Genomic DNA, 25,392 nt, shown 5'->3' on the forward strand with positions numbered 1-25,392 from the left:
AACTACAAATCGTGGACTCATCAGACAACATTGACTTTAGTGAAAATTGTAGTAATTGACCTAGTGTTGGGAGACTTAGATGAATGTACTACACAGAGCGTATGTCACATTAGAATAGTATAATTTAGTTAATTTGTATTTGTATGACAGAAGAAGTCAATCTGTCAGCTGTTTATTTTAGAAAGTTTTTTTTTAGTAACTTTTACTTTAGTCAATGCTGGTTGTTGTTGATGTTGGAAAGTAGTATCCAAGGATGTAGGACAATTTACATAAACCCTAATCCCTCTATTCACTACAAAAATACAAGGTAGCATAATTGAGTATGTATACAAAAGAAACATCACCAGGTCAGGGCATAGTATAATAATACAAAGGTACAGGGTAGCATAGCATAGCTAGTGCACACAAAAGAAACCTACCAGGGCAGGACATAGTCAAGATGACAATGTATTGTATTGCCAAGTTATGCAAATTGATACACTATTAATTATGTGTGACATCACATCCAGCCAGTGAAGTGAGTGTTGGATAAGATTTTTATTCACTCTCCAAAATACCATCATCGGATTGAGTCCTGCTATATCTCTTAGCTGAAAAAGACGGAGCTACAATATTGTGATTTTCATATCATGGGGCACAGGATCCTATATATAGGATACCTGTATTGAAGCCTGGGCTGGCATACTTTAATTAATATCTGGCATTTAACTGTGAAAGCTTGAAACACAATTTTTCCCTGGAGATTCCAGTATCACACAATATTTAGTGTTCTGGATAGGGCAGCTTGTCGGCAGAGTTGGGATGGAAGTACATCACCTGACCGGATAAAGTAAAGCTGTATTGCAGAGCTCGTCTGACAGTTTAAGAACTGGAACCATTGTAAGTAGAAACTTGTTATATTAATCTGTTCTGTATATGTAATATTTGGGATGCAACCACTTTAAAGTTTGTATACTTTTGGAGGTGAATATGCATACAAAAGTCAGTTTAATTTTGTGTAGTAATTTTTCATTATGTTGGATAGTAAAAGTCACGCCTTAATTGACTTTCCTTAAGAAAGTGGATGTTTGCTATGATTGTAATAGTGATGGTAACTTTTATAGCATTACAAATTAATTCAAGTGATTTTGGCAGAGAGGGGTTATATGTTTAGTGGAGTGAACATGAGGTTAGTGTGCATAAAGGAGAGTTATGATGTGCTCACCATAGCTTTGGAGTAGGAATGTATATATGTTTGAGTTTAACCAATTTTTTGTTTGTATGTGGAACAAACTAAACTTTGTTCAAGATTCATATATGGCTTATTGTTACAAATTTTGTATTATAAATTTATGCAACATATTTAATATATTGTATTTGGACAAAGTATTATCAGAGAATCTGATTGTGTATTTTGTTCCGATACAGTGCCACTTTCCTCTCACATTGGGTCGAAGACCGGAAGCTTTTGAGGATAGTTTTATCACCGACTATAACACCTACCACAACCTGATATCAGCAACCACGTGTCAACAAGTATTGTCAACACCTTTAGGCAATATTCGTCATAGTGACAACTCAGAACTCATTTTTTTTTTAGATAAATGTTAAATCAGAATTTCATGATGTAAAGGGGGGAAAGCTCTTCAGACTAGAAGAGGTAATCTCATTCTTTTATAGAGAAAAGAATATCCAACTAATATATATTAAGACTAAATTTATCCGTGCCAGTTTGCTCTCTCGCAATTGAAAAAGATCCAGGGGTATCAAAACTTTGGAAAGTCTTAACCTTTTCAGTAGTTAAGCTAAATCTAGTATATGTTATCCTCTGGTAAAGATTGCGCCAAAGCAATCTGTTATCTCTAAGTATTCAGGAGTCCTACGTGTTCCTAAGCAGTATTACAGAACGCTGTAACCTTTATTTTGCATGTTCCTTTTTTTTATTATTTTAAGGAGAAAGTTCCTCCTCAATAAATACCTATTCACTTAAGAAGTTGAATTTATAAAACTTGTTCTGCATCATTAGTTGGTTGGAGTATTTCTTTTTTACATTGCATATTGATTTTGGATAGCCGCTAGGCGAATGTGTCGCATTGCCACTTGCATTCTTTTTGTGGGTGACAATTAAATGGGGGCCTGTCCGGGAATTCTATCCAAGATTTAAGCATAAGCATTTTCTTTGACAGAAGTGAAAAATACATAACTGGTTGGTGTCATAAAATTCAACCTGTGAATTATATGTATATTAATTGTTTGTATTTACTTGTATTCGCAGACGAATTCCGCAAGAGCAGCTCTTATTTGGTCGGTCTACCTGTGTACTTCCATTCTAGCGTCTTACTGGCGGTCCCGACAAGAACTGAAGCAACATCTAACGTAATGTTGGTTGGCAAGTAGTTAATTGTGTTTTGTATTTTACATGTTTTATGCCAGACGTGAAATCCACTTACACAATTAGTGTATCATTGTTGTTTAATCGTACAACTGTGTTACCTATGATATGAAATTACATTGTTGTCGGATGTAACTATAAATTGCGCGCACTCTAAACTAAACTGCAGGCATCAGTAATTGGTTTCAATACATTGTCATTGTTATACATTAGTCATGACTAGTCAACTAGAGTTAGAAAAACTTGTGTCAATCGGAGAAAAGTTAGGTCTCAAAGGTGTAGAACTAAAACAATTCTTAGATGATGAAAGGGACAAGCTTAAGCAAGAACGAGATGAAGAAAGAGATCGAAGAGCTAAGCAAAGGGCGATTGATGCACACGAACAAGAAGAAGATAGGCAGAGACAAGAAAAGATAGAAAGAGAAAAGGCAAAGCAGTTAGAAATACAACTCAAGATAGAAGAAGCAAAGCAAGCCCAAGCTGAGGCACAAGCACAGATAGGCAATGGAGGTTATCATGGTAATGGTAGTGCAGCAAGAAGTAGACCACCTAAACTGCCACCATTCAACCAAGAGAAAGACGACATTGATGCATATATCAATAGATTTGAACGTTATGCCACATTGCAAGGTTGGGATAGGGATACTGTATGGGCCACAAGTCTTTCAGCACTTATTCAAGGTTGTGGATTGTTTGAATATTCATCACTTTCACTTGAGGATTCCAAAGATTACGACAAGGTAAAGCAAGCCTTATTACGTGCATATCACCTTACAGCCGATGGTTTTAGGAAGAAATTTCGTGATATTAGACCTGCACATGAAGATACAGGAACCAAGTATGTCACAAAATTAAAGAATTATCTCCATAGATGGATGGAATTAGAGGAAGTAACTACTTATGAACAACTCCAAGACATAATATTGAGAGAGCAGTTCTTGAACTCATGTAGCAAAGATTTGGAAACATTTCTGAAAGAAAGAAAGCCGAAGAACATCACAACAATGGGTGAATTTACCGATCAATATGTAGAAGCACATGGAGGTTGGTATCCTGGTCACTCCAAGAATAGTAGAAGTACTCAAAACAGTAATTCCACGAGGAACCAGAATCGTAACAACGGAAGATTCCACAATCACAATCAGAAGTTCCAGCAACAAAATCAGAAAGGGAAAACGTATTCTGGGCAGAGAAGTGAACCCAGGAAATGCTATATTTGTGATAAACCAGGCCACTTTGCAAGAGACTGTAGGACAAAGCGAATGCAAACCATGGCTCTTATGACAGATGTATTTAGTGACATGATGGAGAAACGCGCCTCAACTTTGACCGAACAGAACCTTCTAGACAAAAAGGAAACTGGCGGTGCATGTACAGACATTGGGGCATTCATGATGGTAAAGCCAGATCCTCATCTATTCCAAGCAAGTAAGAAGGGATTCTTCACATTAGATTGTGGTCACAAGTTAACTGTATTGACTCAAGTTACAGCCGCATGTAAAGATCAGAATTTATCGTCGATGCCTGTTCAAATGGGTAAGATAGGGAATCAAAGTGTTAAAGTATTACGGGACAGTGGATGCAGTGGTGTAGTTGTAAGATCTCAGTACGTCAAGCCCAGCCAAATGACAGGTGACGTTAAAACTTGCATCCTGATTGACGGTACGGTACGACAATATCCCGTTGCCAACATACTCGTGGATACTCCATACTTCTCAGGTTCAGTTTCGGCCTTGTGTATGAATGATCCAGTCTATGATTTAATTCTAGGGAATGTCCCAGGTGTACGAGAACCTACCAATCCAGACCCGAATTGGGAAGAGTCACAGACACAGGATCAACCAGTACAACCACCACCAAATGTAACCAAGCCTATGGCAATAAGGAATGATGATGACCCAAATACAGTTGCCGCAGCACAGACAAGGAGTCAGAGCAAAGCAAAAGAGAAGCCCTTTAAAAAGTTAAAGGTATCGTCCCCGATTGGTGAAGAGGTTACTGCAGACATGCTACGTGAAAAGCAACAACAGGACCCCACCTTGGAAAAAATCAGACAGTTAGCCGAAACAGGAGATGATAAAGTGAGTAAAAATGGGAGTACTCATAAATATGTGAAGTCCAGTGGCATTCTCTACAGAGAATTTAGTTCTCCTCGAGTGGAATTTGGAAACAGATTTAGGCAGGTAGTAGTTCCAGTTGACTACAGAGATCATGTATTAAAGGTAGCACACGAATCGATTCTAGGGGTCATCAAGGATCCAAAAAGACGCGTGATAAAGTAATGAGTGACTTTACATGGCCTGGAATGCAAGCAGACGTTACCAGGTATTGTCAGTCGTGTGATGTATGCCAAAGAACCCTCCCTAAAGGTCGTGTTACTAAAGTACCATTAGGAAGTATGCCGCTGATTGAAGAACCATTTCAAAGGGTAGCAGTAGACTTAGTAGGACCGATCAAGCCAGCCACAGAGCGTGGACATCGATACATATTGGTTTTAGTTGACTACGCAACTAGATACCCAGAAGCAGTACCAATGAAAACCATTGAAGCTGAGTCAGTAGCTGAGGAACTCCTTGGAATTTATTCAAGATTAGGCTTCCCAAAAGAAGTATTAACTGACCAAGGATCTCAGTTTGTCTCTGGCGTCATGAAAGAAGTTAGCCGATTATTGTCAATTCGCCGATTAACCACGACTCCGTACCATGCCATGTGCAATGGGTTGGTAGAGAAATTTAATGGCACATTGAAAGCAATGTTAAAGAAGATGTGCGATGAAAGGCCTAAAGATTGGGACAGATATATAGATCCCCTACTGTTTGCGTACAGGGAAACGCCACAGGAAAGCACAGGCTTCTCGCCATTTGAACTGCTATATGGGCGGACCGTGCGTGGTCCTATGCGGATTCTTAAGGAATTATGGACCGGCGAATCAGAAGTAAGTGAGACGAAGACTGTGTACCAGTACGTGTTGGACTTACAGGAACGTTTGGAGCAAACATGTCAACTAGCACGTGAGGAGCTCAAGAAGTCTAGACAAAGGTACAAAACGTACTACAACAAGAAAGCAAGAGTAAGAAACATGAAAGTAGGAGAAGAAGTCCTCCTCCTTCTCCCCACTGATAAGAACAAGCTACTTATGCAGTGGAAGGGACCATTTCCAATAGTGGAGAAAGTTGGTACAATGAACTACAAAATAGACTTTGGCCATAGGGTCAAAACATTTCACGCCAACCTGCTAAAGAAATATAACAGACGTGAAGTGGCAGCCACTATGTTCGAGATGCCAATACAAAGTATGTATGAAGTTGTCTGCACATCGGTTCTAGAAGATGAACCACAAGAGGAATCTGGTATATCTGAACTCAAATCATTTTCCACAGATGATCTTATACATCTTCCACCTATGTTTCAGAAGGAGCGAAGTACTGATGTGAATATCAGCGGACAATTAGGAAAAACAAAAACTCAACAGGTACAACAAATATTGACAGAGTTTGAAGACAGTTTGACTGACCTACCGGGGAAGACAAAGCTCGGTGAACATGTCATCAAAGTCAGCGATACAACACCTATAAGGAGTAAACCTTATCCAATACCACATGCTCTTCGAGATGATATCCGCAAGGAGATCCAAAGTATGCTGAGGATGGGCGTAATATCGCACAGCAAAAGTCCATACGCTTGTCCGTTGGTAGCATTAAAGAAGCCGGATGGATCTTTGAGGGCCTGTTGCGACACCCGCAAAATTAACATGATCACAGAGTTTGATGCTGAGCCTGTTCCAGACCAGGAAGAGATTTTTGCAAAGTTATCCAAGGATTGCTACTTCAGTAAAATCGATCTGAGCAAAGGTTACTGGCAAATCCCAATGGCAAAAGAGTCGAAGCCATTAACAGCATTTGTGACTCATGATGGGTTATACGAGTTCAATATGATGCCATTTGGTCTTGTGAATTCTGGTGCTACATTCAACAGAGTGATGAGGAAGCTTCTTAAAGGAATTGAGAATGTCCATAGTTATGTAGATGATATCCTGATACACACTCAGACATGGGAGGAACATCTCCAGAGAGTAAAAGAAGTCTTCACAAGAATCAAGAAAGCCAACTTGACGGCTAGACCTACAAAATGTTTCATTGGGTACAATGAGGTGGAATTTTTAGGACATATTATAGGAGAAGGTAGAGTAAAGCCCAAACCTGACAAAATTAAAGCCATTCAGCAAGCAGAGAGACCAACTACAAAGACTCAAGTGAGATCATTCTTAGGGTTGGTAGGTTACTACAGGAAGTTTGTACCAAACTTCGCAGCCGTGGCAGTACCACTGACTAACTGTACGAAGAAAGGGGAACCAAACGTGATTAGATGGGGCGAGAGCCAGGAACAGGCGTTCCAAACACTGAAGAGTAAGCTTGCAAGCTCACCGATACTTCAGCTCCCCGACCTCCACAGAGAATTCACACTTCGGACAGACGCTTCGGATACAGGAGTTGGTGCGATCCTTCTTCAGGAGTTTGCAGGTGAAAAATTTCCAGTAGCCTATGCTAGCAAAAAGCTGAACAAGAGTCAAATGAGATACTCAGTGATGGAGAGAGAATGCTTGGCCGTAGTCTGGGCTGTACTCAAGTTTGAGCCATATCTCTATGGCAAGGAATTTGTAATAGAGACAGACCATCAACCATTGACATGCATTCGGAAGTCGAAAGTGGCAAATGGAAGGATAATGAGGTGGGCACTGGCATTACAGCCATATCGTTACCGCATCCAAGTGATAAAGGGAGCCGATAATGTAGGGGCTGACTACTTGAGTAGAAGTACAGAAATAATGCAAGCCAATTTCTTATCCTTCATCAGCAAAGAGCTGTAAGAAATTCATTTCCAATAGTGTATGGAAATGTGTGATTTCAGGAAGCTTAGGGAGAAGCAGAGGAAATTGAAGGAGATTTCAGTGCAGGATAGGCTGAAACAAATATCCTAATGTGAGATGTGTATAAATGTGTTAGACACATTTTATTAAAGGAGGGAGTTAATTGTCACATTAGAATAGTATAATTTAGTTAATTTGTATTTGTATGACAGAAGAAGTCAATCTGTCAGCTGTTTATTTTAGAAAGTTTTTTTTTAGTAACTTTTACTTTAGTCAATGCTGGTTGTTGTTGATGTTGGAAAGTAGTATCCAAGGATGTAGGACAATTTACATAAACCCTAATCCCTCTATTCACTACAAAAATACAAGGTAGCATAATTGAGTATGTATACAAAAGAAACATCACCAGGTCAGGGCATAGTATAATAATACAAAGGTACAGGGTAGCATAGCATAGCTAGTGCACACAAAAGAAACCTACCAGGGCAGGACATAGTCAAGATGACAATGTATTGTATTGCCAAGTTATGCAAATTGATACACTATTAATTATGTGTGACATCACATCCAGCCAGTGAAGTGAGTGTTGGATAAGATTTTTATTCACTCTCCAAAATACCATCATCGGATTGAGTCCTGCTATATCTCTTAGCTGAAAAAGACGGAGCTACAATATTGTGATTTTCATATCATGGGGCACAGGATCCTATATATAGGATACCTGTATTGAAGCCTGGGCTGGCATACTTTAATTAATATCTGGCATTTAACTGTGAAAGCTTGAAACACAATTTTTCCCTGGAGATTCCAGTATCACACAATATTTAGTGTTCTGGATAGGGCAGCTTGTCGGCAGAGTTGGGATGGAAGTACATCACCTGACCGGATAAAGTAAAGCTGTATTGCAGAGCTCGTCTGACAGTTTAAGAACTGGAACCATTGTAAGTAGAAACTTGTTATATTAATCTGTTCTGTATATGTAATATTTGGGATGCAACCACTTTAAAGTTTGTATACTTTTGGAGGTGAATATGCATACAAAAGTCAGTTTAATTTTGTGTAGTAATTTTTCATTATGTTGGATAGTAAAAGTCACGCCTTAATTGACTTTCCTTAAGAAAGTGGATGTTTGCTATGATTGTAATAGTGATGGTAACTTTTATAGCATTACAAATTAATTCAAGTGATTTTGGCAGAGAGGGGTTATATGTTTAGTGGAGTGAACATGAGGTTAGTGTGCATAAAGGAGAGTTATGATGTGCTCACCATAGCTTTGGAGTAGGAATGTATATATGTTTGAGTTTAACCAATTTTTTGTTTGTATGTGGAACAAACTAAACTTTGTTCAAGATTCATATATGGCTTATTGTTACAAATTTTGTATTATAAATTTATGCAACATATTTAATATATTGTATTTGGACAAAGTATTATCAGAGAATCTGATTGTGTATTTTGTTCCGATACAGTGCCACTTTCCTCTCACATTGGGTCGAAGACCGGAAGCTTTTGAGGATAGTTTTATCACCGACTATAACACCTACCACAACCTGATATCAGCAACCACGTGTCAACAAGTATTGTCAACACCTTTAGGCAATATTCGTCATAGTGACAACTCAGAACTCATTTTTTTTTTAGATAAATGTTAAATCAGAATTTCATGATGTAAAGGGGGGAAAGCTCTTCAGACTAGAAGAGGTAATCTCATTCTTTTATAGAGAAAAGAATATCCAACTAATATATATTAAGACTAAATTTATCCGTGCCAGTTTGCTCTCTCGCAATTGAAAAAGATCCAGGGGTATCAAAACTTTGGAAAGTCTTAACCTTTTCAGTAGTTAAGCTAAATCTAGTATATGTTATCCTCTGGTAAAGATTGCGCCAAAGCAATCTGTTATCTCTAAGTATTCAGGAGTCCTACGTGTTCCTAAGCAGTATTACAGAACGCTGTAACCTTTATTTTGCATGTTCCTTTTTTTTATTATTTTAAGGAGAAAGTTCCTCCTCAATAAATACCTATTCACTTAAGAAGTTGAATTTATAAAACTTGTTCTGCATCATTAGTTGGTTGGAGTATTTCTTTTTTACATTGCATATTGATTTTGGATAGCCGCTAGGCGAATGTGTCGCATTGCCACTTGCATTCTTTTTGTGGGTGACAGCGTACATGAAATATGGGAATTTCGTTTACGCATCGGGATTTATTTCACTTTGTCATAAACTACAAATCGTGGACTCATCAGACAACATTGACTTTAGTGAAAATTGTAGTAATTGACCTAGTGTTGGGAGACTTAGATGAATGTACTACACAGAGCGTACATGAAATATGGGAATTTCGTTTACGCATCGGGATTTATTTCACGTTGTCATAAACTACAAAGCGTGGACTCATCAGACAACATTGACTTTAGTGAAAATTGTAGTAATTGACCTAGTGTTGGGAGACTTAGATGAATGTACTACACAGAGCATACATGAAATATGGGAATTTCGTTTAAGCATCGGGATTTATTTCACGTTGTCATAAACTACAAAGCGTGGACTCATCAGACAACATTGACTTTAGTGAAAATTGTAGTAATTGACCTAGTGTTGGGAGACTTAGAGGAATGAACTACACAGAGCATACATGAAATATGGAAATTTCGTTTACGCATCCGGATTTATTTCACGTTGTCATAAACTACAAAGCGTGGACAGATATCTAGTAGCGGCTCGCTGCCGTGTGAACCATGCCTGGGAAACGGATGTTTACGGGGTGTGACTTCTCGCATCATCTAAACTCACATACCTTGGAGTAGAAGCAACTCGACGAGAGATGCCAATAGTCACAACGTTCGTTGCATAGAGGGCACATGAGGAGGCTGCCGACACCCTCCGTGTCGCAAATCTCAGCTCTGTGTAGACACACAAACAAAACAAAACAAAACAAAAAATATTGATTTTTATAACCATTTTCTTAATAGAATTGCAGAATTCTATTTTAAAGCTACTACTGTAAAACAACCTTAACAAGCTTAATTGCCTCCTGGCCCCAAAATACAACAAAAGTTATATATATAAGAGATTCTTGATACAACATTAAATTGAAAAACTGCACGTTTTTAATCACAGAAAATTTACTTGAGAGAGGGTCATGGGATAAAAATAGTATCACTTCCTATTACCAAAGATATGCTTGGTATAAACCTCAAAAAGCAATGGTAAGGAATTGAATTGTCTGTGAGAGACCAAAGCTTTTTGTTTCAAGTTATGCTATTGGGGCAGCTGGGGGAGGGTGGGGGGATAGTTGATTTTGTCCAGAGGACAACTTTGCTCGTAAGGTGATGTCAACAGTGATGTCGCACAGGCACAGACGAATCAACCACAAACTTCTGATGCGCGTAAAGTTTTGTTTGATATTTCACTAAGCCTAACAGGCAGTCATTTCACCCATAGCAACATACGAACAGAATGCTAAAACCTTCAAAAATACTGTACTTTTGAAAAGGTTGCATCCAGAACTCAACTTCATAAGGAGTAATGGTAAGAGTGGAGGGTGGTGAAGGGGTGATGGGAGATTACAGCTATATGTACTACACTTAAAGGATATTTCCTGTCAAAATGATTACCCACATGCATCATCAAGGGACATGAGGGTCCATCAGTACCAGTGGATGCTGGAATAAATGGTTGCAACCTAATCCAGCTATTGTTATATCATTATCAGGGGGCTTTATGATATCTTAAATCTATTACAAGTAAAGTTTTTCTAGCGAAACTATCGCACAGAGGGAAAACAATAGAAGAATGCTTACACTTTAACATTGGATCCGAGGGTGATGCAACCCCACAGGAAGGCGGCTATTCCAAAGATGGCCGCGTAGGTCAACATAACCGTGTAGTAGCCCAACCAGGAGAAGTAGATACCAATCTTCTCTCCAAAGTAGCTCCTAGATACAAATCGAAAGGAGAGAGGATGGAAACTGGTAGTATAAAAAAACGAGCAAAAAAATCCACGAGAGAATTTGGTAGTTTTCATTGATGACATGTGAGGATACCGAACATCTTGGCTGTAAGCTGAACCGGTTCCCGGTTCGAAAAAACCTCACCTAGAACCGGATTATGTTGACCTCTTCAATAAGTCTGCTGTGCAGCGGTTGTTATGCAGCCTCTTATGTGGATTTGTTCTTTCTCGTTAGCAACTTGGGAAATGGAGTTTTGAAACAACTCTTGTTTCACAAAGACTGCACTTGCAGTGGATGAAGATATGGGGGTGCCCTTCACCTTCCTCAGTTGTGGCTTCCCTTACACTTGGGATTCACTAGACTAAAACTTATTCAGTGGGATCAATTAATCAACTCACTTTTTCTTTTTAGGAATTTCACTGTAAATCTATATTGTTTTTTAAAAAAAAATTCCTTATAGATATATAGATTTTTTTTTATTAATATTCAAGCTGCGTCCATTTTATTTTTTCGTATTCATTATATTACGTATGTCATACTGTTTACTTAAATTTACTTAAAACTCACATTTTTCTTTTTTAGGAATTTCACTGTAAATCTATATTTTTTTAAAATTATTCCTATACAGTAATTTTATTGTCATTGTAAAGCGCTCTTGAACACGCTTAAACATGAAAAGAGCGCTAAATAAATTTGGTAAATAATAATCATAATAAATATAATAATGGTGGAATTGGGCTATGCAGAGCTTCTATGGTCATTTTGTACTTGCAGGGTCTGAAAACTAATATTAAGGTTCATGTCACAAAATAGCAAGGACAATCGACTTTCCTGAATAAGGCTAATCTGTCGTAACAATGACTTGGGCATGTCAAATATCGATTTGTTTTGAAAGGCAATGATGACATTGATCAGTTGGACACATCACAACAGTGCATAATTTACTGGAAATCTTACCAAAACTATAGACTATTACTAAAGATGGCTGTGATTAGACTAAAGATTTTCGCTGACTAATAACTTTTACCAGGTACGTAATATATTCACTAAAAAAAAAAAACGGGGTAAATTGTTAGCAAAACTAGTGTATCTGCTTAAAAAGCAAGTGCCAGCATTTGGCATCTGAGCACCTTCAAAAATCGAGGGGAGGGGGACACCCCCTCCTTCTTAGACCCCTCCTCCAGGATGGTGATCAGTATACCCGGCACATCCCTGAATACCTGTATGTTGGTGATCTAATTTTTAACTCTCTCACTCTCTCTGATAATAATAATGGAAGAGAAATCCCTCCTACCTGACCAAGTCCAAAGGCTGCTGTTTGTAGAACTTCTTGGGGCTTGCCCATTCTTCATAAAGCAGCTGTTTAAACAAGAAGTTTGTGAGAGACAAACGTGAGAAAACATTAGAGGTAAATCACCGTTTTGGGGAGGTAAGTTTGATTTAAATAATGTGAAACAAATCGAATCAATTTCGGCAAAAGTTTGGTGACCTTGCATATCATCACTGCATCAAACACTGAAAATAGCAAACCTTTTATGTACAAAATATGAAAACAATAAAATGCTTCTCCCATGCAAAACCATAATTTCAAATACAATCCAGGTTCCTAATGTTTCACAACGTTCACACTTGACGTTTAAAAATTCAGGTCAACCGAACCGCCAAGAAAATAAATTGCACAATTTTTAGTCTGTTTCAACAGGAGATATGACCAAGAGTATCCCTGTATTCAAAGTGTCCAGAAATGTCTGTATCAATTCCAAAGCAATCCTTAATTATTTACGGATAGCCGAAACTATGAGCACAGTGATGAATCTGTTCATCAAGCTGTGATCACACTTGGATCCAAATTGGTTCTTTCCTAAAAACAAAATTACTACAAACTAGCCACTAGTTTATAGAAAACAATTTCTCAAAAAAAAAAACCTCTGGATTTCTCCCCGAAACAGACTGAACATTGGGTGATGCTGATGCAATGTCTCTTGTTGCAATCAATATCAGACTCGGGGATTCCTACTAAGATTGTCACTTACGTGGCGATCGTTTAGCGGACCGTGGGTAAGCATAGAATGTTCGCTCTTCCAGTCACCGTCGTGGAGAGGGAAAGCTGCAACCAGGCTGCCATTGGCGACCATGTGAACGTGCCCTGAGCAGTATCAAAGAGAACAGAATTGTTAAATTAAAACTACACCACAAAATGCAATGCATACATGTATGGCATTAGGCTTGAAACAGAGACAAAATGTGCGAATCCCACCGCTGCCACCAGTGTACTACAGTAAGGGGGGTGGCGGGGAGGGGATTCAGAAGAAAAAATCCCACTACTGCCACCAGTGTAGTACAGTAAGGGGGCGGCAGGGAGGGGTTTCAGAAGAAAAAAATCCCACAAGACAGGAGAACAATCCAAAAGAGGAGAGAAATTAGTTTACCACAACTATAATAAACTGTAAACTTAAGGCCTGACGTTTCGATCTAAGTAGGATCTTGTTCAGAGGCTAAACGAAATGTAATTACTAAATGTATATTCACCTACGCAGGCCTTTGGCAGTAGATAAGCCCAGTTTGCCAACAAGTTTTCTTATTTTTCTCTCTCTCTTTCAAATATAAAAACACTGTTTACGATTTACTTAGTCACATCAGTACTGGACAACCACAGCTCAAAATAGACTTTTGAAATTCTCCTACTTGACCCCAAGAGTACTTCGAAGTACTTTGAAGACGTATTCAAAATATTGAGAAAGAAAATTATAATTAGCATGGGATGATGTCTTATGTAAGATAAATGACAGAGTCCACCGCTCTTGACACTCACCAAACTTGGTCTTGTCATCGGGGTCGTAGCGGCACTTCTCCAAGATTTCGTTGACCTGTCCATAAAACAGACAAGAGGATGGCTGAAGGATACTACTAAATCAATGACATGGTAGTAGGTTTTAGCAAGACCGATAAGGGAGAAGAGGAGAGGTAATACACACCATCTATTAAAAAATCAGCTAAATATTACTAGGTACAACAGGTGACGGCCTCCAGGTTTATGATCTTTTACGATTTTCCAAAAAGAGACCTCACATTTCTGTCCACTTCTCGTGAATCTCAGACCAGTTTTAAACGTGACGTTAGGTGACTGTGAGGGAAAAGGGAAGTGGGATGAGGGAAGACGAGAACCCAATGAGTACTTACGATCCTGCTCCGGGTAGCCGTGGGAAAGAAGGAATCCCTGCTATCCATGATGAACCTAGTGAGGAGAGAATAGGACGTGTTACCACATTTATAGCAGATTGTTGATGAATAATCACAATCCATCTGTTGTTCATGATTTGATTACATGACTTTACACTGGAGGAGAAAGGTGTTGGAACATCATATTATAAGATCCCCAGTTAGAGTCACTCTAAGATTAATGTATGTCGTCCAGTTACAGAGTTGTTGACAATTGACAATTCATAATCATGGACGTTAAATATGAATGTAAGAGACACTGATACGGTCAGCTTGCGGCTTTTGATAAGCCTATGAGGCTTGTTCCTGCTTGCAGGAGGATCTAAATACATACAAACATCATCAGCTCTATCATAATAATAACAAAATCTCTCATATAGAGAAACACATGAAACTAAAAATCTATAGTTATAGTATATTAGTTCTACATTATATTGAATATCAAAGATGTAAATAGTACAGTGCGGGGTGAGAGGGGGGGTGGGTGCCTGGAGTATGAAAACAAGAAATAGTAACAGAAAAATGAAATAACTACACATGACAAAGACCATGTATATCCCTGTGTTTAATTACAAAACTGTGGTAGGCTTTATTTATCAACTGCAAACAGGTTTGGCCATTCTTGATCAATTGATTTCATTATTTTCATAGCAAAAATTAAAACTCGGTACCATTCCATTTGAAAATACTCCTAGAGGGAAGATAAAATTCGGTTATCTGTTCGAGGGGTGGATGAAGGGTCGAACAAAATTTTTTCTTCTTTCACTCAAAACTACTTACTCCGATTCTCTCTCCCTGACGAAAGCCAGAGTAAAATAGTTGGATTCTGGCTTGATGTAATCCTCGCTGAGAGCAAACGGATTTGGTAGTTTTCTGAGGCAGCTCCAGATGCTTGTTGGTTCATCAATGTCATTTGGCTTTAAACAAATTTAAAAAAAACATACATTATCGTTGGTATAAAGGATGGATGAATGAGGGTAGCCTGATGACTGACTTTGACACCAGGACCAATTTATACAACCATCCACCCTCTCCCTACTTGTTGGCAGTTATTCCTGACAATTTACTAATTTCCATATATCCATTTATCTTCCAACCGACAGACCAGACCCACCCTCCATGAGAAATAACATTCCCCATCCTCTGTACCTTTCCTCCACTTCACATGTTAAGGTTATCTATTTTTTGGGGGGGTGGGGGGGATAGTTCTTTTATAGGTGTAATGGGACTACTCTATTCGATTAAGAACAAAAGGATTTCTTAGTTTACTTTCTTTCACAATTTGTACTTATTTGGACTTATATTGTCTTGTTCACCTTGTAATACTATGTAATACTATGAAACAAATCATAATGATAATTTACCCTTTTAAGAATTGAATTACAGACAAATTTATCCGCCGAGCATACAGCTGATTTTATAGATTTTTGAGAGCAAAAACATTTCATCATTTTTGCTGCGATCATGCTATGACAGCAAGATATACCCGTCTGCATTCCTCAAGCTGAAAATATTCTAATAATTTGTTGTTGAATGTTGTGTGCCAAATAGAAACCAATGTTGCTATCTTTTTGTTTTTATTCCCTACCCTGTTCCTTTAATCCTCCCTTTGTCCCTCCACTGTTTATCTCCTACCTCTCCTCTTCCCCTGTTGCTTTCTTCTCTCCATCCCTTGTTTACTTATCCCCTTACGTGTATCTCATTGTGTTCACCGTGCTCATTAACCTGTCTGTATTCTGTGCGTGTTTTTGTCCCTTCTGTTACTGTTACTTGTCATTCAGCCTCTGAAGAAGATCCTGCTAGGATCAAAATGTCAGGCCAACTTACTTTTACACATTCTATTACACAGGCTCTCTAGTGGATAAGCAGTTTGCTAACAGTTTTATTTTATTCTTGTTTTTTCCCTCTTAATATACCTTGATGGGCATCTTGATCTTCATCTCCTCAGCGTACCGGGCCAGGACATCCCAAGGAGCGTGGATCTTGATGAAGGTAATCTTTTCTTCCTCCTGAAGATATTCAGAAAAAAAAAAAAACCAATGTATCACCATCATTTTCTATGGACACAGGTCCTCCCCCTTGTGCAGATTCAGCCCTCCCCCTCCTCCTTGTGCAGATTCAGCCCCCTCCTCCTTGTGCAGATTCAGCCCTCCCCCTCCTTGTGCAGATTCAGCCCCCTCCTCCTTGTGCAGATTCAGCCCTCCCCCTCCTCCTTGTGCAGATTCAGCCCTCCCCTCCTCCTTGTGCAGATTCAGCCCTCCCCCTCCTTGTGCAGATTCATCCCCCTCCTCCTTGTGCAGATTCAGCCCTCCCCCTCCTCCTTGTGCAGATTCAGCCCTCCCCCTCCTCCTTGTGCAGATTCAGCCCTCCCTCTCCTCCTTGTGCAGATTCAGCCCACACTACTGAATTTGTTGTTGCCCCTCCTTAAATTGTCGGTGCCCTCAAGAGTTGGAATTCCTGGCTACGGGGGCCTCGTATGGACATCTAAACAACACAATATAAACTGCAATGTCATAAAGATTAATGCTACTGTTGGACGTTTGTCCGGCCGGTCTTCCTGAGAGAGGCATCGTGTCCAACAGACGTCTGTACAAACACCGTGTCTTATTGCAATTGCATCAAGGAGTGAATGCTGAGCACTACCCAAATGGTTGGTCCACCCTGTTACCCCCAGAGAGGTCTCATGTCCTATGGACGTCTTCGCAAGGACAATACCAATCAAATCTCATATAAATATTGTAAATTAAACTACCAAACATTTGCCAAAATATCTGCTCCTATCTCCCTGCCCCATCCCCTCCCCTGCCCCCATCCCCTCCCCTGCCCCATCCCCTCCCCTGCCCCCATCCCCTGCCCCCATCCCCTGCCCACATCCCTCCCCTCCCCTGCCCCATCCCCTCCCCTACCAGCAACCTCCCTCCTTCATCCTTCATTTCCACAAGAAACTCAAAACATTGCCAAAGAATCAAACGTCACCAACATTTGAAGCCTTTTTTGAGTTCTATTATCCAGAAGTGATATTGGTTTTTTTTCTTCCTGTTTTTTTTTTCCCCCATTGTACCAGACCTAGATGCAGTGATTCAAGCTAAGTGAAACCTTCCTTTCAAATGAGTAGCAAACAGTTTAAACAAGGAATTTTGAAAGGAAGATTGTCCATTCCAGGAACAGACAACAGATATAAAAATATATCTTCAAAAAAAGTGTTGATAATTTTACACAATGTTGTGATAGCGAAGACCGTCGATTCACTGACATATTACGGGACAATGTTACACACTGTTACACACAAGTTTTAACGCATAAATTATGAATGAATGCACAAGTTTTAACGCATAAATTATGAATGAACACCCGAAGGCATATATATACTGTACATATATGCTGTTATCCTGTACTGATTTTGGTCTGCGTGATACATTTCCATAAACTTTGTAATTATGATCATGTAAATAACACCTCGATCTGAATAAAAGCGTGAAAAGCAAAATGGGAGGCTGATCTTAAGAATAAAATGTGAAAGCCTTTGGATATATTTCGAAAATGTCATCATCAAAATGTTCCTTTTTTGTTTTCTTGTTTGCATTGTTTTTTGCATTGTTTGCATTGTTTTTTGTTTTCTTGTTCTTTTTTGTTTTCTTGTTTGAGTAAGTTGGTTAATTAATTAACGCAAGTCATTTTTGGAGTAATTTTTTTTTTGCTTCACATCTTGACGGAATACACAAGAGCTGTCGATGCTGTGAAAAGTGCACTTGAGAATTTGGCAGACATTATGCAAGATTGAACATGATTGGTTGATGACTAATCTGACGGTTTTCTCAGAAAAACCACTTTCAGATCTGTAAAAAGACATTAAAAATGAATTCCATCCAGCTCAAACATTGACAATCATTGCTATATGCCGCCTGCTTTCTATATCCCATAATAGTCAGTCAATGACATCATCAATTCAACATGAATGACTTTCCTTCCCCTCATACATTTGTAATCACCTCCCAGTACAATATGTCAAGCTGTGATTGAATAGTTCCTCGATTCTCAATGCCACACCCGATGGAAATTTTGAAAATTGTCAACTAATTATCAAGCATGAACCAAATGGGTCTTATTATCAAGTACACTAGTCTGTGCCTCAGTTATAGTCAACGACAACAATATCACGTAATGCGTCGTACCATACTTACGGTGCTTTATATGATGGAATACTTTTTGCGGGATTGACTATGCATTTGTTTAATTCATGTAATACGTAAAAATGATAAAATTGCTACACAAACGTACATATACAAAGCATGAGAGTGTTTGTACACATAAGCTTTACACTATTTTTCAAAGTGTTTGAGATACACAACACTGTCAAAACCCTGCTGTCGAAACTTGGCTGTGCAAAATTCAAAACACCAATATTCCAAGCAGTGCTGCTGCTGAATATTGCAAAATGAGGTTTTCCGATCGACTCGGCCTCCCAAATCTAGAAGGCAAACAGTTATGTTTGCATCAGTGCTTGAAGCACAAAGTCTAATTCATATGGCATGGGCGTCAAATTCCAGTCTCAGCTGAGGTCTAGGTGGGGTGGAGGTTAGGGGGAGTTTTGACAAAAATGTCTTTGGCATTGCTTAAATGCAACACACTGCCATTTTGTTTTTCTTTTCTTTGTTCCCACACAGGAAACAGTTGGCCTTCTTTTTCATCACAATATATATGGCTTGTGAATTTTGTATCACTGGTTTATATTTTAAAACAAACCAATTTTGGCAAACTGTTTGGTCACTACCTAAAACCTAAAAATCCCAGCAAAAGCATTTGACAGTTTAACTTTTCTTGCAAAATTGTCCAGTTGCTCAATGAATACATTGTTTTATTGAAAAAATCTTTTTTCTATATTGAAGATAGATATTATATATATATATATATTTTTTTTAAAACAAACAATTTTGGGCAAATTGTTTGGTCACTGGAGGGCCAGTCAAGTCCCTACCTAAAACCTAAAAATCCCAGCAAAGGCATTTGACAGTATTACTTTTCTTGAAAAATTGTCCAGTTGCACAATGAATACATTGTTTCATTGAAAAAATTTTTTTGGCTGGGTTAATTGCACTTCCCTTAAGCTGAATGAAGAGACAAGCATATTTGAACAGGCGCCAACAGACTTAGCCAACCCCCTTTTTTGACCTCTCATATCTGAGTCAAGTTCTGATGATAGTCATCAGGCGAGAAGAAAAGAGAGCCGTCGCTTTCCCTTCCTTTACCGTTCACTTCCCCCGCAGACAATCGGGGAAGATGGCGGTTTCGAAGATCAAGGGAGCGGCCAGCTCTAGGCAATCAGTGCTAGTAATAACATCTCAAGTGCTAAGACTATTCATGCATGTACACATTCAGTCTGAAGGAGGTACTCCTACGGTTAATAGATAAAGTCATGTGACCCACAGAGAGCGGCCAGCTCTTGGCAATAAGTCCTAGTAATAACTTCTCAAGTGCCAAGACTGCCATGAATGAACATAGTCAATCTGAATGAGGTACTCCATTATACTAGGTTAATAGGTAATGTTAACGTGACAAATTTCTTAATGTATTAATTCATCTCTGTATAGACCTGATAAGTTTTAAAGTTTTGCCCTTAAGGTACCCACCACGTAGTACAAACCTCAGTAGTGTTGTTAAAACCCTTAACTTTTTTTTTAATATATTAGTTTTCAAAGTTTCATTCGTTTCCATATTATGTTAATCATTAGAATGTTATTTCCAAGACTTTCTCGCAAACATGCTGCTGTCATTTACTGAACTTCTACAACGTTGCATCAAAAACAAACAGAAAATTGGTTGGCTGCAAACTTTGAGAGAGGGATATGCATTTCGTGGCAAAATTTGAGAAAGGGATATGACATTTTTAGGCTTCAAACATTTAATTAAGGGATAAAAATATTTGTGGCTTCAAACTTTCAAATAGGGATACAACATTTTGTGTAAAACAAATTCCTTGACTGAACAACTGATAACAAATACTAATTTCTTTCCAAACAAAGCTTTGCCTATTTCCGTTTTGCTAGCATGAGGGATTTGCACAAAGAAGCAAGAAGGTAATTCTGAATTCTTCTAATAAAAGTCCACTTCATTTTCCTGTGTATATCCCTTTCCCTGTGTATATCCCTATTCCCTGCACATATCCCCTTTCCCTGCATATATCCCTTTCCCTGTGTATATCCCCTTTTCTGTGCATATCCCTTTCGTGTGTATATCCCCTTTCCTGCTTATATCCCATAACATTTTTACAAGTTATACAGTTCAGTAGATGATGGTGTCACTTTGGAAAGAGAAAACCGTTTATACCTCATAATGCATACACCTGTTTAATCTGTCATTAGTTCATCTTTCGTACCTTTATAACCAAACGATAGATATGAGTGTGAGGGTTGGGGGGGGGGGACAGGCAGGGTAATGGGTGTTACGGATGCAGTTATAGGGAGGAGGAGGATGGCACTCCCTGCCATAGCCTTCGAGATGCTCATTTATGTTTGGCTATGGAGGTGTGTATTACGTAGTACCTGGGTACGCACAACCTTAAAATAAAATAATAATATTAATACTCGGCAGTTATGTATCACTTCTGTTCATACAGTAGTACCAGCTACACATTGTATTTTTAATTGTTATTAAAATACATAATTTATCATAAACAGCCCACAAAAAAACATATATACTTTGACCCTCCCTCCTCCTCTGAGCAGGGTTGCAGCCGACAAACTTTGGACTCTAGGTAGAAATTACCGACATTAAAAGAGGCACACCGTCTAAGTTATGAGTGTATACATTGGAGGTAGTGGGGGGGGGGGTGAGAAGGTTGAATCTCATTACCAATTGTAAACATTCCGGATGCCAAAAAACAAAATTAAATCAACCCCAATCATAAAAAAGTTTCAGAATCAAGTAGGGATGCCTCTCTCTCTTAGGTGCCATCTTAATAAATTCTCCTGGAGAGGATGTGTTGCCCTTCTAAAAGGTTTAAAAGCTTACAAAATTCTTCTATTTTAATGCTGCATCACTTAGAGAAGTAATTTCTTTGTAGGAACCTTACATACAAGAAAGACACCAAATACTAAATCACTACTGCCATCTTTATAGTCGCAAATTCATAGAGATTGCGTCACCGGTAAAGACGAAACTCGCACTTCAAACAGCGAAACTTACAAAATGTACGACCAGAAAGAGATTATAAGAAGGTACTAGTAGATCTATCACGGCAATGCACAGAATGTAACAAAGTGAGTTCAACAACCAAACCATGAGAAGATTTTGACAGATCTTAATAATAATATCTCTCAAATCATGGGCAAAACAAGACATTTTAAAATATCTTTTGTTTTTTAAGAAAGTAATTATTCTCAGACCATTTGCAGAAATAAGAATTTTTCAATACGTGGAAAATGTTTATTCTTTAACATGCGCTCAATAAAAATGGATGCTATCACATTGTTATGACAGCCGTAGTTGAATCACTATTACTAATTCTTCCACGAAAGTTTACACCACATTTCTGCATTGACTAGAAAAACTATATTTGGACAATACATCGAATGTCAAATTCTTTGGCTTGGCTGTCTGTATTTGGGCAACTAATTAATCCAATCTGATTGGTTTCCTTCCATTGGTTGTTTACATTGAAACTCACTTTGTACATGAAGTCCCTGACAATCCACACACATTTATAACACATAAACCAATCCACAACAACCCTTATTCCTATTGGTCATTCCAAAAGAAACCTCTGAAAAACCAAAATATTCTCTTTTTTACCGAACAGCATCCAAACACATTCTGTACAATTGCTGTAAAATTTTGCCATCGGGCCAGTGAAACCTCTAATGGGTGACATTTTCAGCCAAGTTGTTCCTTGCACTACAAATTCACAAAATTTTAAGGTAAGTGGTATCTATAAACAATATTAAGTATAAAATAAGCACAGCACATATAAACCCAATGTTTGTTAGGGTCAATGTGACAAACCAAAACTTAGGTATTTTTTAGGTATAGGAACAGATTATTACACTTTGCCATAACTGAATGTGAAGGCAAGGATTCTTACAGGTGCCAAATATGAAACCAAACAGTGTAGGAATATTTTTATGAATTTTTTCAGCATCTAAGTGAGACATGAGAAATTTTTGCGAGGGCCATTTTTCACAAGTTGCTTTATTATACCTGGAATGGGTACATTTTAGCAACAAAATAATTAGAAACACACAAGGCTTCTTCAGAGCTTCTGTTGGAATGACCATTTTAAAGTAAAACATCACATAAAACGTTTGTTTTTCGATTTAGGCTTTACTACACGGTTGTAACCTCCAACAGCCTGTACACATCGCCAGTTTACGATGGCTGAACACGTCAAAATTTGAGTTTTGGCGAGAAAATTTTTTTCTACTTTCTTCACGAGAAAAAAAAAACATCTCAAGAAAAAGTAAGTTTAAAATCACTGACACCGTCAAAAGTTTCATTTACTTTTTTTTCCATTAGGATCAATTTCAACTTCAAATTTTGTTTTAATAACGATACGTCTGAATTCTGACAAAGTGTCTTCTTCCTCTGTTAATGTTTCACATCATTTTTCAGGCTACTGACCGGTTTATAACTCAATCAATTAGATCAACTTGACATGGCTCTCTCGTCTCTACAAGGATATTAACCACAAAATACAGTCTTCTTTGTAAACTGATTTGGGAAGCGCACATTGAGACGGAATTAAAACAGCTTATGGTCGTGATTCAAAATTTCGTTCCACTTTTCAACAGTCGTTCATGACTATTTTTTGTAACGTTCCATCTCTGTATAGTTTCATTCTCGTCTCCATTGTGTGCAACTATAGAAGCTTTATGTCAAAAAGTAAGAAAAGTCTTATTTCAAACCAGATACATATCGGAAAGAACACCAAGCAAATCTGCTTTAGAAGGTGCACCAAACGGAGGCAAAGTTGACTAAATCGATATCCCGACTTGGTTGGTTTTCTCCTCAAAGAGACATAAAAAGCCTTGTTCAAACTGATGGATTTTACCAGAATATATCCCACCAGAACTCTAATACCAAAGAGCTAATAATATAAACATCAAAACGGTTACATATTAAAAGTTCACTCTAACTATAAATTAAGAACGGAAGTGAGAAAAGAATATGAAATGTTTCATCGAGGGTTCCATCGAAATTGGGGTTTGTGATATCGATAAATCGATGTGGCACGCAACTCTGCAACGACGCTAAATCCATCCTCTAAACTAATCCGGAGAGTGGTACCTAAATATCTCTTTGGGATGGGAAAACGATGGCTAACCCCCAATTTTGAGTATGCTTTGACTTAGTATGCAAGACAAAATTTACATGCGGGGGGGGGGCTGCTCCTGGTTGAAATGAAATCACATTTGACTCATGCCAGAGCACGGACCCCTTCACCTAGAAAATGCTACGGTTTTTCAGGCTTTTGTATTTCCACTGCCTTTAATCAAAACTGAATAATTGCACTATTTCATGTAACATTTTGGGTGGATTTTATTTCCCCGTTTATTCCAAAACCCCACCACCCTTCTGTCTGTAAAAAACACAACCAACGGAACTTCTTTTCCACATGATACAATTCCCAGCTCAGCAGTGAATGATCAGTAAAGACCATAAAAAAAGATACAGGCAGATGATACTATTTAATGAAAACTTTTGATATACTTTTTGAGATTCATCCTGAACTGACAAAGATATGTAGTAGTGCAATTTGGGTTGGGTGCTGTGATGAAAGATGTTACATATACTGTTTGTGTGGGTTGAACACATTGAACAGGTGGAAACATGATTGGGGGGGGGGGAAGCCACTAGAAACCTCCACACTATCCAGCCTTCATCCTGGTACCCTCCCCTCCCCCGCCCCTCCCCCGCCCCTTACCCCACCCCATCCACTGTCACTCTACCCGATCTGCCGAAACATGGTTGTACCACAAATGAGCCTAATTTTTTTTTATTCCACGCTTTGCAAAATGTGGGTAGTAATGTTAGTTGTGGATCAATTGTGCACAAGATTCGAGGGGAAAAAATGATAAAAAAAAAATAAAGTTTGGTTCGACAGTTAAGATAGTGAGATTAATTGATTAACGAAAAAAAGAAAAAACATTTTTTGATGCAATGAAATCTGGATGGATCTCTTCTAAATAGGGATGGAAGATGGATGGAAAGAGAGAGAAAACACAGTGAGACAAGAGACACAAGGATGGTACTTAGGGGCTACCTTACCTCTTCTTCATCATCTTCAGTCACTTCGGCTGTCTATTGATGAAGATGTCGAGAGAGCGATTCAGTCATATCATTTCAAAAACAATGCCCAAAACTAGGTCAGTGGCCAAAAAAATGAACCAACTTCACACCCAATTCAAGTTACCAATCTACACATGTAATTGTGACCCTTTGCATTCTGGGTATGACTCATGAGCCCGTCACGTTTTTAAGATCGAGAAATTCATATAAAATTTGCACGTCGCAACCTGGATTGGTTTGATCGTGATTTGGCTTTGATTTTAAATTTGATTTGAAAATTTTTTTTTTTTTTTTTTACGATCAACAGAAACGTTTCAAGATTCCAACATAGATAACTTAACCTTTTACTGACTACGATTTGAAAACGTTACAAATTTTAGTCAACTTTTTATTCTTCTTTTGATAATAAAAGAAGGAAAAAAAAAAAGAGCTGCAACAACGAGATAGATACATCCAATTGCCAGACCATTTGAATGTTCACTTCTATGAGGTTTTCACTGTTATCACTTTAGCTATCTGTCCAACCATGTCCTGGGTCTCTTTTTATTTCTGTTAAAACCTCTGAAAAAGCGCTTGCTATGATCAAAACATTGAGCCCTCTCTCTTTACATAATTACTATACAGGCTTTTTGCAACAGATAAGCACTTTGTTAACATTTTTAATTTCTTTTTGTTTTTTAGTCTTGTTTCGATATTCCTTA

The 25,392-nt window shown here is 38.3% G+C and overlaps 1 protein-coding gene across 9 annotated transcripts in view; it reads right to left on the bottom strand.

Annotated features, from left to right (window-relative positions):
- The window catches only part of LOC139968739 (anoctamin-4-like), a 103,640-nt gene that overhangs the window by 29,871 nt on the left and 48,377 nt on the right, over positions 1-25,392 (bottom strand). For 8 of the 9 annotated variants that reach the window (XM_071973146.1, XM_071973113.1, XM_071973136.1 and 5 more), the window contains 9 exons: positions 24,671-24,703; positions 16,327-16,419; positions 15,191-15,327; positions 14,372-14,426; positions 14,004-14,058; positions 13,225-13,337; positions 12,486-12,550; positions 11,042-11,176; positions 10,036-10,141 (listed from right to left, as the gene is read on the bottom strand). In XM_071973146.1, the coding sequence (XP_071829247.1) occupies positions 10,036-10,141; positions 11,042-11,176; positions 12,486-12,550; positions 13,225-13,337; positions 14,004-14,058; positions 14,372-14,426; positions 15,191-15,327; positions 16,327-16,419; positions 24,671-24,703 (792 nt within the window). The remainder of the gene's footprint in view (positions 1-10,035; positions 10,142-11,041; positions 11,177-12,485; positions 12,551-13,224; positions 13,338-14,003; positions 14,059-14,371; positions 14,427-15,190; positions 15,328-16,326; positions 16,420-24,670; positions 24,704-25,392) is intronic. The other variant, XM_071973121.1, reaches the window with a different exon arrangement.

Source organism: Apostichopus japonicus, chromosome 1 (assembly GCF_037975245.1).
Source record: "Apostichopus japonicus isolate 1M-3 chromosome 1, ASM3797524v1, whole genome shotgun sequence".
In the NCBI taxonomy this organism is placed as follows: domain Eukaryota; kingdom Metazoa; phylum Echinodermata; class Holothuroidea; order Aspidochirotida; family Stichopodidae; genus Apostichopus; species Apostichopus japonicus.